Below are 13,559 nucleotides of genomic sequence, written 5' to 3'. Positions count from 1 at the left end.
GAACACTTCAAACTCTCTGGTCACTCAATTTCTGATCTCAAAGTGGCTATCCTTCAACAAAAAAACTTCAAAAACAGACTCCAATGAGAGACAGCTGAATTGGAATTAATTTCCAAACTGGATACAATTAACTTAGGCTTGAATAGAGACTGGGAGTGGTTGAGTCATTATACTAAGTGAAACTATTTCCCCTTGTTTATTCCTCCCCCTCCTCCTCCCCCCACTGTTCCTCAGAGGTTCTTGTTAACTCCTGGAAATGTGTTGGAAATGGCCCACCTTGATTATCACTTCAAAAGGTTTTCTCTCCCCCCACCCCACTCTCCTGCTGGTAATAGCTCATCTTAAGTGATCACTCTCCTTACAGTGTGTATGATAACACCCATTTTTTCATGTTCTGTGTGTATATAAATCTCCTCGCTGTATTTTCCACTGAACGCATCCGATGAAGTGAGTGGTAGCTTACGAAAGCTTATGCTCAAATAAATTGGTTAGTCTCTAAGGTGCCACAAGTCCTCCTTTTCTTTTTGCGAATACAGACTAACACGGCTGTTACTCTGAAACTTTTCTTTTTATGTTTCTGGATGTGGCTATGGTGATTTCTCAGCCTGATGCCTGCGTGACGAAGTGGGACTGTTCTTAATGTTTCCTCTGACTAGTGTGGGGGTGCTTCAGTTTCCCCTAGGCAGTTCTTAAGTATCTAGGGGGTGGGATAAGGGTGTATGATCATTGCAGAGCCCTAGAGGGCAGGTGTGTGCAGGGGTCTGGACACAGAGAATGGCCGACACCCTGTTTCCTGGCAACTGATGGCCTGGCCCTTCCCCCCTGCAAGGTGAGAGCTAAAGGGTTGGAGAACAAAGGAATCGGGTGGCCTCCTGGCCTGGGAAAGGGACAAAGCCCAGAGGAGGAAGGGCTGGAGGGGGACTGAGTTTGGGGCTGGCTGGGACATGGAGTGAAGGGCAGACGGGGTTGTCTGGCTCACTGCCCCCAAAATGGACCCAGCTGAGGGGTCCCGTTCTCTGCACCTACAAGCTCTGTGTTAGACCATGTTCCTGTCGTCTAATAAACCTTCTGTTTTACTGGCTGGCTGAGAGTCCCGTCTGACTGCGGAGTTGGGGTGAAGGACTCTCTGGCTCCCCAGGACCCCGCCTGGGCAGACTCGCTGTGGGAAGCGCACGGAGGGGCAGAGGAGGCTGAATGCTCCGGGGTCAGACCCAGGAAGGTGGAAGCTGTGTGAGCTGTGTGTCCTGAAGACAGGCTGCTCACAGAGAGGAGACCTCACCAGAGTCCTGCCTGGCTTCGTAGGGAGCAGTTCCAGAGCATCAGCGACAGCTTGGTTCCCTGCTCTCTTGTTATCCAGAGGCTCTGTGCTTGCGAGAGGGGTGCCTAGGGGTGGTGGTTGGTGTCCCAGGTTGCTGGGTGGGGGCTCGAGCTGGTTCTGTTTTGAACCTGCCCCGGCATTAGTTGCTGCCGACTCCACCTGGCAGGTGGGTTACACCTACCTGGGGAACAAATATTTAATCACAGGCGGAGAAAGGGCTGACGTGGTCGGAGGCTGGAAGCTGAAGAGAGATGAATTCCGACTGGAAATAAGGCGTAAATTTTCAACAGTGAGAGTAGTTAGCTCGTGGGCCAATTTCCCCAGGGCCGGCGTGGATTCTCTGTCACTGGCGACTGTCAGATCCAGACTGGTGGGCTGGCTAAAAGCTTTGCCCTAGCAATGATCTGGGGCAGGTCTCTGGCTGTGTGACACGGGGTCAGCCCATGGTTCCTTCTGGCCCTGAAGTCTGGAGCCTGGGGGCTGTGCTCCAACCCGGGCTGCCCCGCGGCATCATAAGAACATCAGAGCGGCCAGATGGGCTCAGACCCAAGGTCCATCGAGCCCTGTGTCCTGTCTGCCGACAGCCCGGAGGGGGTGAACAGAGCAGGCCATCGTCGAGGCAACAAGAAAATATCACTCTGGGCTGTGAAGAGCGGCGCACCCTGAGCCCTCTGGCTTGGTTCTCCCCCCCCCCCCACCGTGGACGCAGCAAGGGGGATTCCCTCGCGGCAGTACATGTCTACACCAGGGTGCCACTCTAGCCCTCGCGGCATCGACATGCCCAGGGCGCCCATTGGGAAAGCTGCTGGCTCCAGGCAGGGGCTGGCATCGCCTCTATTCACGCTGGGCGGGGCTCATCCTTCTAGGGAGCTGTGGGGCCGGGGTGCTGGATCCCTGGGGCCTCTACCCTGCCAGCAGCTCCGTCCCCAGTGCACTGGGCCCCCCGCAGCCCTCCGGGACAGACGGCTGCGGGACAGCGCCTAGCCATGGTGGCCCCCATTTGCCCCCAGCCAGAGAGCAGGTGGGTAGGAAGAGCAGCCCTATTGGCTGTGGGGTCTGGCCATGGGGGAACTATGGCTCGGGGGCCCATGGGCGACACTCAGCAGGGAAGGGCATTCAGTAAGGAATAGAGCATGGTCCCCAGGAAGGCGATGCTCTGGTGAGGAGCAGGAATAGCCGGGAGCTCCCCCATGGTCAGCCCTCCTGCCCCCCCCCACAGCGCCCCCTGCTGGGAGAGGTGGGGTTGGAGCAGCCCGGAGCTCCCCCATGGTCAGCCCTCCTTCTCCCCACCCCACAGCACCCCCTGCTGGGAGAGGTGGGGCTGGAGTAGCCGGGAGCTCCCCCATGGTCAGCCCTCCTGCCCCCTCCCCACAGCACCCCCCGCTGGGAGAGGTGGGGCTGGAGCAGCCGGGAGCTCCCCCATGGTCAGCCCTCCTGCCCCCTCCCCACAGCACCCCCCGCTGGGAGAGGTGGGGCTGGAGCAGCCGGGAGCTCCCCCATGGTCAGCCCTCCTGCCCCCCCCCACAGCGCCCCCTGCTGGGAGAGGTGGGGCTGGAGCAGCCGGGAGCTCCCCCATGGTCAGCCCTCCTGCCCCCCCACAGCGCCCCCTGCTGGGAGAGGTGGGGCTGGAGCAGCCGGGAGCTCCCCCATGGTCAGCCCTCCTGCCCCCCCCACAGCGCCCCCTGCTGGGAGAGGTGGGGCTGGAGCAGCCGGGAGCTCCCCCATGGTCAGCCCTCCTGCCCCCCCCACAGCACCCCCTGCTGGGAGAGGTGGGGCTGGAGCAGCCGGGAGCTCCCCCATGGTCAGCCCTCCTGCCCCCCCCCACAGCGCCCCCTGCTGGGAGAGGTGGGGCTGGAGCAGCCGGGAGCTCCCCCATGGTCAGCCCTCCTGCCCCCCCACAGCGCCCCCTGCTGGGAGAGGTGGGGCTGGAGCAGCCGGGAGCTCCCCCATGGTCAGCCCTCCTGCCCCCCCCACAGCGCCCCCTGCTGGGAGAGGTGGGGCTGGAGCAGCCGGGAGCTCCCCCATGGTCAGCCCTCCTGCCCCCCCCCACAGTGCCCCCTGCTGGGAGAGGTGGGGCTGGAGCAGCCCGGAGATGCCCCCACAGTCAGTGCTCTGCCCCGCTTCCTATAGAGCCCCCTGCTGGGAGAGGCTGGAGTAGCTGGGAGCTGCCCTTCAGCCAGCCTTTCTGCCCCACTCCCCGCAGCGCCCCCTGCCTGGGGAATAAGGAGGCGGGGGCAGGGCTCTCCTGGGGGCATGGGGAGCTCTGCCAGGCTGGGAAAGGTGAGTGGGGAGGGCTGGAGCCGTGGGGTGCGAATGAAGGAAGCAGGGACGGAGAGGGGTGTGAGGCCCGGGGGTGGGGGAAGCTGTACCAACAGCTGTCTGTAACCACATACCCTGCTGGCCGGCCCCCCCACGGCCCCCCAGCTGGGCCCCTCCCCACCAAGGGTTACCAGCTCTGCGCTGGGGCCTGCGGGGGCAGGGGCTTGGAGCTGTGCCTCCCACCACTGTGAGTCACGGGGAGGGGCTGGAGCACATCTGGAGCACATCTGGCCCTCTGCAGCGGGCGGGGATGGCAGGGTTAACGGGGCTGGGCTCTGCACACACTCAGCGCCACGCAGCCGGCCGGGCAGTGCCTTAGCATGTCCCCCCTGGGCCCGTGGGTGCCGAGGGACCCCGCGTGGCTGCGCGTGGCCTGGGTCGCGGCGCTGGGGCTGGGCTCCGTCTGCATCTGGGTCCTGTTCCTGGTGTGCTCCCTGTGGGGCCGGCAGCCTGTGCGCCCCGGGGCCCAGCCGCTGGCAGGTAGGTGCGCTGGGGTCCCCCGTCCTGCACCCGGCCGGCGTCTGGTCCTGCTCCGGGCCAGGGCTCAGTGTGTCCCCGTGTTGCTAGCACAGGCCATGGGGGGCCTGACCCAAGGACCCCCTCTCCCCATTACAGACTGTCCCTAGCGACACTGCGGGCCTGCCCCCACCCGGACGCGCGGCAAGGGGAGTTTTACCCTGAGCCCCGCGGTGCCAGGATCAGGCCCTCAGAGGGGCCCGCTGGCATGAGGCTGGGTGCACATTACCCAGACCACGGTTGTCGCTGGACCCAGCCGCCTCCCCACAGGCCGGCCCTCGTCAGTCACTCCCAGCCCAGCCCAGCCCTACCCGGCCCAGCCCTCGTCACCCTGACTCTGGCCTGGCCCTTGTCACCCCCAGCCCGGCCCTCGTCACACCCAGCCCGGCCCTGTCACCCTGATTCCAGCCCGGCCCTCATCACCCCCAGCCCGGCCCTGTCACCCTGACTCCAGCCCAGCCCTCGTCACCCCTGACCCAGCCCTGTCACCCTGACTCCGGCCCGGTCCTCATCACCCCCAACCCAGCCCTGTCACCCTGACTCGGGCCTGGCCCTTGTCACCCCCAGCCCGGCCCTCGTCACCCCCCGACCCAGCCCTGTCACCCTGACTCTGGCCTGGCCCTCGTCACCTCCATCCAGCCCTGTCACCCTGACTCCAGCCCAGCCCTCGTCAGTCACCTCCAACTCAGCTCGGCCCTCATCACCCCTGACCCAGCCCTGTCACCCTGACTCCAACCTAGCTCTCTTCACCCCCAGCCCGGCCCTATCACCCCGACTCCAGCCCGGCCCTCGTCACCCCCACCCGGCCCTGTCACCCTGACTCCAGCCTAGCCCTCGTCACCTCCAGCCCGGCCCTGTCACCCTGACTCTGGCCCGGCCCTCGTCAGTCACCCCCAGCCCAGCTCAGCCCTCATCACACCTGACCTGGCCCTCATCACCCACAGCCCTAGTGACTCGAAGCCCAGCTCTGTCACCCCAACCCTCGTCACCCCCCAACCCGGCCCTGTCACCCTGACTCCAGCCTGGCCCTCATTAGTCATCCCCAGCCCAGCCCTTGTCACCCCGACCTGGCCCTCGTCACCCCTTAGCCCTCATCACCAACTCCAGCCTGACCCAGTCCTTGTCCTTGTCACCCCCAGCCCGGCCCGGTTCTCCTCACTCCCAGCCCAGCCCTGTCACCCCCAGCCCCCGTCACCGCCCAGCCCGGCCCAGCCCTCGTCACCCCCAGCCCAGCCCTGTCACCCCAATCCTCGTCATCTTCAACCCGGCCCTGTCCCCTGGACTCCAGCCCGGCCCTCATCACCCCCAGCCCAGCCCAGCCTAGCCCGGCCCTCGTCACCCCCAGCCCTCATCACCCTGACTCCATCCCTGCCCTTGTCACCCCCCAGCCCTGTCACCCCAATACTTGTCACTCTTGACCCAGCCCTGTCACCCTGACCCCTGCTCGGCCGTTATCACCCCTAGCCCAGCCCAGCCCTCACACACCCACCAGCCCAGCCCTGTCACCCTGAACCAGGCCCTTGTCACCCCAGCCCGTCCTTGGCCCATCCCCCCAGTCCTCGTCAGCCCTGCTCCCCCAGGCCTGACAATACCAGTAGCTGCCATGGCAGCCACTTGTTAATGGTTGTGCTGTGGCAGCGCCCAGCACCCCATCCGGATCGGGCCTTGCCACGCCGGGCACCAGAGGTGCAGGCAGACCCTACCCAAGCTCCCAGCTGGCTTCAGAGACAGCATAAGAGAGTGCGACAAGGGCTGGGGAGGTGGGTGGGACACCAGGGACACAGGGGAAGGACAGGTTTGAGGGCAGCACCGCCTGTTATTATGGGGCGGTGGGGAATCGCCGCTCGGGACCGCCTGTTCCAGTGGGGAACCACTGGGATCGGTTCTTGGCTGCCCCACTCCCGCGAAACAGGGGTTAAAAGCAGCCCTGGAGAGGGCTGCGGCTGGGAAGAGGCGTGAAAGCAGCGGAGGGCCTAGCTGACCACAGGTGTGGCCGGCCCAGTCAGGCCCCATAGAGGGGCTGCGAGCCAGGAGCTGTAGGCGTCTCTCTCCAACCCTGGAGGGGGAAGGACCTGGCTGCCTGGGAGCACAGGGCACCTGGGGCAGAGCAGTGCTGGGGAAGGGCGAGAGGAGCTGGGGAGCTCCAGCCTGGCAACTCCCCAGGCTGAGGGCTTGATGAAGGCCAAAGCGGGCACTGGGGTTGGGAGGGGCAGCCCGGGGTGAGGCTGAGGCAGCTAGTCCAACCCCCTTGCCAGTGCTAAGTGGCCATCACAGACTGCAGTTTGCCCCGGTGAGCGGGGGCGAGATGAAGACTGGCAGTAGCCACTGAGGCAAGGTGGGCAGAGAGGATTGGGGGTCCCCTGGGGAGGGGAGACCCAGAGTGTGGGGGTACTGTGGTGGGCAGAACCCCAGGGTAAGGGGCACCGGGCTCTGGGAGGGACATGGGGGCCTGAGCCAGGCGAGACACCAGCCAGCAGAGGGAGCTCTGTATGCTGGAAAGGAGCTAATTCCCAGGCAACCAGCAGGAGGCGCCGCACCAGTGGGTCCGCCATCTGCTACAGCCCTACCCTATTTAACATCTTCACCAACGACCTTGAAGAAACCGATGTGAGGCAGCAGGGAGGGGGGAGCATTGACCAGGGAATGTGGCAGGGGAGTTTCACTGGGGATGGGAGACCTGAGAGCCTGTAACCTGAGCCGGGACGGGGAGGGGGCCACGTAACACCTCTGCCCGGGAAACTGGACAAAGGCTGCAGGAGGGAGCTTGCTGGGGGGGTTTAGTTTCAGTTTGGTGCTGTGTGGTGGAATGCAGGGAACCCCAAGGCTGGGGCCTAAGCTCCCTGCTCCCCCAGAAGGACTTGAGTGAGGGGTCCTGGTTGTACCCACAAGCTCTGTGTTAGACTGTGTTCCTGTTGTCCAGTAAACCTTCCGTTTTACTGGCTGGCTGAGAGTCACAGTGAATCCCAGAAAGAGGGGTGCAGGGCCCGGACTCCCCCACACTCCGTGACAACCATAAAATCAGCACTGATAAAGTCTGCAGCTAACACAAAGGTTGGGGGAGCGGTGGGGAGGACGAGTCACTGATCTCGCTCTGGGTGGCTTGGTAAGCTGGGCGCAAGCAAACAGGATGTGTTTGAATAGGGCTAACTGTAAACGTAGCCACCTAGGACCAGAGTCTGCAGGCCATGCTTACAGCTGGAGGGCTCTATCCTGGGAAGCAGGGACTCCGACAAAGGTTTGGGGGTTGTGGTGGATAATCAGTGGAACATGAGCTCCAGGTGTGATGCTGTGGCCAAAAGGACTAAGGGGACAGGGGAATCTCGAGGCGGAGCACAGAGGTTATGGCCCGGGTGTGAGTGTGCTGGGATCCGGCGTCCAGTTCTGGTGTCTATGACTCAGGAAGGATGTTGATAAATTGGGGAGGGTTCAGAGAAGAGCCATGAGGGTGATTACAGGGTTAGAAAATCTGCCATACAGTGAGACACTCTGGGAGCTCTGTCTCTTTAGCTTAGCAAGGAGCCGGTCAAGGGGCGTTGGGATCCCAGTCTGTAAGTACCTGCACCAGGAACAGAGATTTGCTAATGGGCTCTTCAGGCTAGCAGAGGAAGGTGTAACCGGATCCAATGGCTAGAAGCAGAAGCTAGACCAATGCAGACAGGAAAGGGGCTTACATCTAACCGGGTGGGTAACCAACCACGGGAACAGTGTCCCAAGGGCCAGGCTGGATTCGCCAGCACTGGTAATTTTAGAGTCAAGACGGGACGTTTTTCTGCTCTGGTTCCACCACAGCATGCGGGGAGTGAAGCAGGGCTGGAGTAGTCAGTTCATTCATTTGCATAAAATATTACCTGGGGAGTGGCAGGAAGCATGGCAGTGGTGCAACCGTTTCCCTTGTTGGGGGGGAGGGGGAAAGACAAGAAGCTGTTCTGGGTTACCTTTGCTTTTCTAGCCTGGCCCCAGGGCCCTGCCCCACCCTCTCCAACTGCAACCAGAACCTGGGGACCTGGCCTGGGCTCTCTCGGTGCCAAGTTTATGACCCCTTAGCACAGCGCCTGGGGCAATCAGAACGCCCCACCCCCAAGTAAAAGGGACAAGTCTGCCCCACCCCATCCCCCATCTGTCTCATCCCTGCCTTAGTGTCCTTACAGCCCTGGGCTCTGGGGCAGACGCAACCCCCTTTGCACACATCCCCGCCCACCTGAAAGGCAGGTGCTTGTGTTCTGTCATCCACCAGCCAGAATGGCAGCTTTCAACAAAGCCAGCTCCAGCACCGTGCCTGGGCACTGGGCCAGCACCAGCTCCCAGGAGCGCTCCTCCCGCATGGCCCCGAGCCATGCACTGAGCCAGCCTTTTGCACAGCACAGGGTTGTGGGCTGCGACATGCCCAGCTGAGATCACACCTGGGAAGTGGCACCCCAGACCAGGCCAGCTTCCCACTGCAGAGCCCTTGCTGCGATGTGCGGAGCGGACGTCCCGTGACACGGGCACTGCTGCAGGCCAGAGCTGCCGGGTAGCGGGCGGGGCGCTGGGAGGACGCTCAGGGCTGTGGCTGACTTACCCAGAGCTGCCTGGCTGTTCACTGACCCCAGCTGGGGAAAGCAGCGGCTCCAAGCAGACCTCCTTCCTCCGGCAAGCGCTTGCTGCGGGACGGGTGTGTATGGTGCTGGGTGTGGGGTGAGGAAAGCCTGGATGGCAGTGCGCCCGGTTAGCACAGGCATGGTTCCCCGTTTGCTCAAGCAGACGCTGCAGTAGCCTTCCCCGCTCAGCTCCCTGCCTGCCCCCGCTGCTGCCCACAGCCCTGGCAGGCTGGTGCTCCTCCCTGGCTGGGGGCACTGTGGGGGCAGCTCTGGAACTGCTGCCCCCTCTCAGCATGGGAGCAGCTAGGCTGGGCGGGGGCGGGGGGTGGCTCACTCTGCCAGGGTGTCTGCTCCCAGGCGTTAGCGTCTGTGGCCGTTTATCTGTGTGCACAGGGGGCCCCGGCTTCCTTCCAGGAGCTCCCAGCACGCCCTGCGGCTCCAAGCCCGGAGCAAGGCAGCAGCCCAGGGCAGCCAGACGCGGCGTCAGGCCAGTCAGAGCCCGGACCAGTACGGGAGATGGGGCCGTGCTCCAAGCCCAGGGTGCAGTGTGAATCCAGAGTTGCTGCGGGGGGGTGAGTCCGGATCCACCCCGCGTCCCTGAGAGCAGAACCTGCTCCCTGGGGCAGGGGTAAGAGATGCCACGGCCGGCGCCGCTCAGTGCCTGTGTCCACAGGGCGAGACGCACTGGCGTGGGCACTGCTTGGCACGTGACACAAGCGTGGGCAAGCGCAAATGCTCACGTGGGCACAGTCTGGACGCAGAAAGAGTCAGGTGGGCACACTGGCGCACCCCCCCGACATGCGCTGGGGCACACGGACACTCGCACGGGCACATGCTGGCTTGCGTGTACTCGCGTGGGCATGCCCTGGCACAAACACAACCAGACCGGCGCTCGCAGTGGGAAGCTGCTGCAAGCAAAGCCCTCGCAGAGGCATGCAGCGCTCGGGGCGGGAGTGTCTGGATCCGGCGCTGGGGAGACCCTGCCTGTCAAACAGGGGACCCAGAGTCCGGCGCAGCAGCGCGAGGAAGGGGAGTGTTGGCTCCTGGGGAGTCTGATGGGGAGCGGTGTGGTGTGTGGGGCAGTGCAGGGTGTGGTGTGTGGGGCAGTGCAGGGGTGGTGTGTGGGGCAGTGCAGGGTGGTGTGTGGGGCAGTATTGGGGGTGCTGTGGTGTGTGGGGCAGTGCGGTGTGGTGTGTGGGGCAGTGCAGGGGTGGTGTGTGGGGCAGTATTGGGGGTGCTGTGGTGTGTGGGGCAGTGCAGGGGTGGTGTGTGGGGCAGTGCAGGGTGGTGTGTGGGGCAGTATTGGGGGTGCTGTGGTGTGTGGGGCAGTGCAGGGGTGGTGTGTGGGGCAGTGCAGGGTGGTGTGTGGGGCAGTATTGGGGGTGCTGTGGTGTGTGGGGCAGTGCGGTGTGGTGTGTGGGGCAGTGCAGGGGTGGTGTGTGGGGCAGTGCAGGGGTGGTGTGTGGGGCAGTATTGGGGGTGCTGTGGTGTGTGGGGCAGTGCAGTGTGTGGTGTGTGGGGCAGTGCAGGGTGGTGTGTGGGGCAGTATTGGGGGTGCTGTGGTGTGTGGGGCAGTGCGGTGTGGTGTGTGGGGCAGTGCAGGGGTGGTGTGTGGGGCAGTGCAGGGTGGTGTGTGGGGCAGTATTGGGGGTGCTGTGGTGTGTGGGGCAGTGCAGGGTGTGGTGTGTGGGGCAGTGCAGGGTGGTGTGTGGGGCAGTATTGGGGGTGCTGTGGTGTGTGGGGCAGTGCAGGGTGTGGTGTGTGGGGCAGTGCAGGGTGGTGTGTGGGGCAGTATTGGGGGTGCTGTGGTGTGTGGGGCAGTGCGGTGTGGTGTGTGGGGCAGTGCAGGGGTGGTGTGTGGGGCAGTGCAGGGTGGTGTGTGGGGCAGTATTGGGGGTGCTGTGGTGTGTGGGGCAGTGCAGGAGTGGTGTGTGGGGCAGTGCAGGGTGGTGTGTGGGGCAGTATTGGGGGTGCTGTGGTGTGTGGGGCAGTGCGGTGTGGTGTGTGGGGCAGTGCAGGGGTGGTGTGTGGGGCAGTGCAGGGTGGTGTGTGGGGCAGTATTGGGGGTGCTGTGGTGTGTGGGGCAGTGCAGGGTGTGGTGTGTGGGGCAGTGCAGGGTGGTGTGTGGGGCAGTATTGGGGGTGCTGTGGTGTGTGGGGCAGTGCGGTGTGCTGTGTGGGGCAGTGCAGGGGTGGTGTGTGGGGCAGTGCAGGGTGGTGTGTGGGGCAGTATTGGGGGTGCTGTGGTGTGTGGGGCAGTGCGGTGTGGTGTGTGGGGCAGTGCAGGGGTGGTGTGTGGGGCAGTGCAGGGTGGTGTGTGGGGCAGTATTGGGGGTGCTGTGGTGTGTGGGGCAGTGCAGGGGTGGTGTGTGGGGCAGTGCAGGGTGGTGTGTGGGGCAGTATTGGGGGTGCTGTGGTGTGTGGGGCAGTGCGGTGTGGTGTGTGGGGCAGTGCAGGGGTGGTGTGTGGGGCAGTATTGGGGGTGCTGTGGTGTGTGGGGCAGTGCAGGGGTGGTGTGTGGGGCAGTGCAGGGTGGTGTGTGGGGCAGTATTGGGGGTGCTGTGGTGTGTGGGGCAGTGCGGTGTGGTGTGGGGCAGTATAGGGGGTGCTGTGGTGTGTGGGGCAGTGCAGGGGTGGTGTGTGGGGCAGTGCAGGGTGGTGTGTGGGGCAGTATTGGGGGTGCTGTGGTGTGTGGGGCAGTGCGGTGTGGTGTGTGGGGCAGTGCAGGGTGTGGTGTGGGGCAGTATAGGGGGTGCTGTGGTGTGTGGGGCAGTGCAGGGGTGGTGTGTGGGGCAGTGCGGTGTGGTGTGGGGCAGTGCAGGGTGTGGTGTGGGGCCGCGAGCCATGTAGGACACTGTGGTACCATCTCAGGCACTCTGCCCCCCGTGTGTCCATCTGTCCGTCCCTTGAGACTGTGTTTGCCTCTTTTCCAGGCAAGCAGTCGGGAGGTGGGAGATCTCAGGCCAGCTCGGAGGTAAGAGTCGCGTCCCCCCCCGGCCCCTGGGGAGCCATTCTCCCGCATCGACTGATAACGTACCGACCCGTGTCCCGGACGCGCCGTCCCCGCCTCTCCCTCCCCCACCTGGCCACACGGTCACTGCCGCACTCCCCCGGTCCCTCCTCGCTCCCTGCACCATCCCTTGTCCCCAGCTCAGCTCAGCTGCTGCGTCCCGGCCCCCTGGACAGCAGCTGTGGGGAGCCCCCCCTCGACTGTCTGCAAAGCACCGCGTCTCAGGCCTGCCTGCCGATCCTCCCAGAGCCGGTGCCCTGCCACGAGCAGCTCTGCGCCATCCCGGGGCAGGGCCACGTGCGCTGGGACCTTTGTCCCGGCTCTCGAGGGGCCCACTCGCCGGCCAGCGGGGCAGAGCCGGGCGGTGAAAGGCGCCCATTGTCTGGGCTGCTAATGAGGGAAGTCACTTCAGCACCGCACCAGCGGCTGGCCCAGCACAAAGCCCTTCGCTGGGAGAGAGTGAGTGGCTGGGCACAGCCTCCCTTGCAGCCATGGCACACGGCCGCCCGCTCCCAGCAGGGCGCACCCACTGGGGGGCGCTCCCGGCTTCCCCAGCCCGGCCTCTCCCAGCAGGGGGCGCTGTGGGGAGCCGGGCACGGCACCGGCTGTGGGATGGGGGCGAGCTCCTGGCTACCCCAGCCCTGGCCTGTTCCAGCAGTGGGGCAGAGCACTGGCTGTGGGACGGGGGGGGGGGGAGCTCCCAGTAACTTCAGCCCCAGCAGGGGGCGCTGTGAGGAGCGGGGCATGTCACTGGCTGGGGGAGAGCTCCCGGCCTGTTTCAGCAGGGGGCGCTGCAGAGAACATGCTGGTGCCGAGTGCAGTGGGAGCCTGCCGGCCCCAGGGTCATGGCAGCAGGGTGGGCTGGGGCTGGGCTAGGGCCTGACTGGGGAGCCCGGGGCATCCTGGCTGGGACTGACCAGGCCCCTTTGCCTTGTTTCCGGTCTGTCGCCTGCAGAAGAGAAGGAAGAAGGGTGCGAAGCAGAACCCTGCTCCCAGCCGGCGGGAGCAGCCCCAGAGAGCACGGGGGCCGCTGCACAAGGAGCCCAGGAGGGCCAGCACACGCCTGGCAGCCCAGCGACAGGTAGGAGCCCCAGTGGGATGCTGTGCAGCGTGGGGGCTGGGTAATAGCTTCATTGGCACAAGGGCTCTGGGCGCGCCACTTCCACGCCTCGGGCAGCTGGGCGGGGGCTGCTCGCAGGGAGTGTCCCCATCTCCGGTTCTGCCCCATTTTGCCGGCGGAGGCCCAGGCTGTGCATTGTGACTGGGTCTGTGTCTCCGCGTGCCCTTGTTCCTGCCGAGGGGCGAGGGAATGGCCGGTCCCAGCCCCGCTCACCGCTGGCTCGGCAGCTGGGACCCGTGCCGCAGGCAGGGCTTGCTGGGGAGCCCGTGGGCAGCAGGGCGCTGGGTGGTGCATAGGTGCTGGGTGGGGCTGCTCTGACTGCGTCTCTGTAAGGTGCCTCTGTTCTAGCTTCTCCCCAGCGTCCCTCAGGCTCCTGTTTGGCTGGTCCCCTCCCCGTGGGAGGGTGCTGCAGAGCCCTTTGCTGCGGCCTCCTGTCTGGGGAGCGTCTCCGCCCTGGGGTGACTGCCCCGAGACGCAGGGCCTGGAGCAGCAAAGGCCTGGCTTGCGCAGAGTTTGCACTGGGAGAACTGGTCAGTGGTACAGTCCTAGCGGAGCAAGCCCTGCTGTGGGCGTAGGCACATCGGTCTAATGGCATCTTGTCTCAGTACAGCTTCTTCCCTTGCCGACAGGGAGAGCTCCCCAGGATAACACCAGTGTCCGCATGGCTGGGCCGCTGTAACACAGCTCCTTCCAGAGCCGG

General features: G+C 64.6%; 1 protein-coding gene across 3 annotated transcripts in view; it reads left to right on the top strand.

Moving 5' to 3' along the window:
* Positions 1-3,953: 3,953 nt before the first annotated feature.
* Positions 3,954-13,559, top strand: part of PLEC (plectin) — a gene marked incomplete at its 5' end in the record, with an annotated part of 181,230 nt that continues 171,624 nt past the window's right edge. For all 3 annotated transcript variants that reach the window (XM_084621764.1, XM_084621763.1, XM_084621756.1), the window contains 3 exons: positions 3,954-4,117; positions 11,663-11,703; positions 12,695-12,820. In XM_084621764.1, coding sequence (XP_084477890.1) covers positions 3,958-4,117; positions 11,663-11,703; positions 12,695-12,820 — 327 coding nt within the window. The remainder of the gene's footprint in view (positions 4,118-11,662; positions 11,704-12,694; positions 12,821-13,559) is intronic.

The sequence above is a fragment of the Lepidochelys olivacea genome, assembly GCF_965140295.1.
Source record: "Lepidochelys olivacea isolate rLepOli2 genome assembly, chromosome: 2".
Lineage (NCBI taxonomy): Eukaryota > Metazoa > Chordata > Testudines > Cheloniidae > Lepidochelys > Lepidochelys olivacea.
The sequence above is the reverse complement of the archived record's forward strand: the minus strand, read 5'-3'. Positions and strand labels throughout refer to the sequence as shown.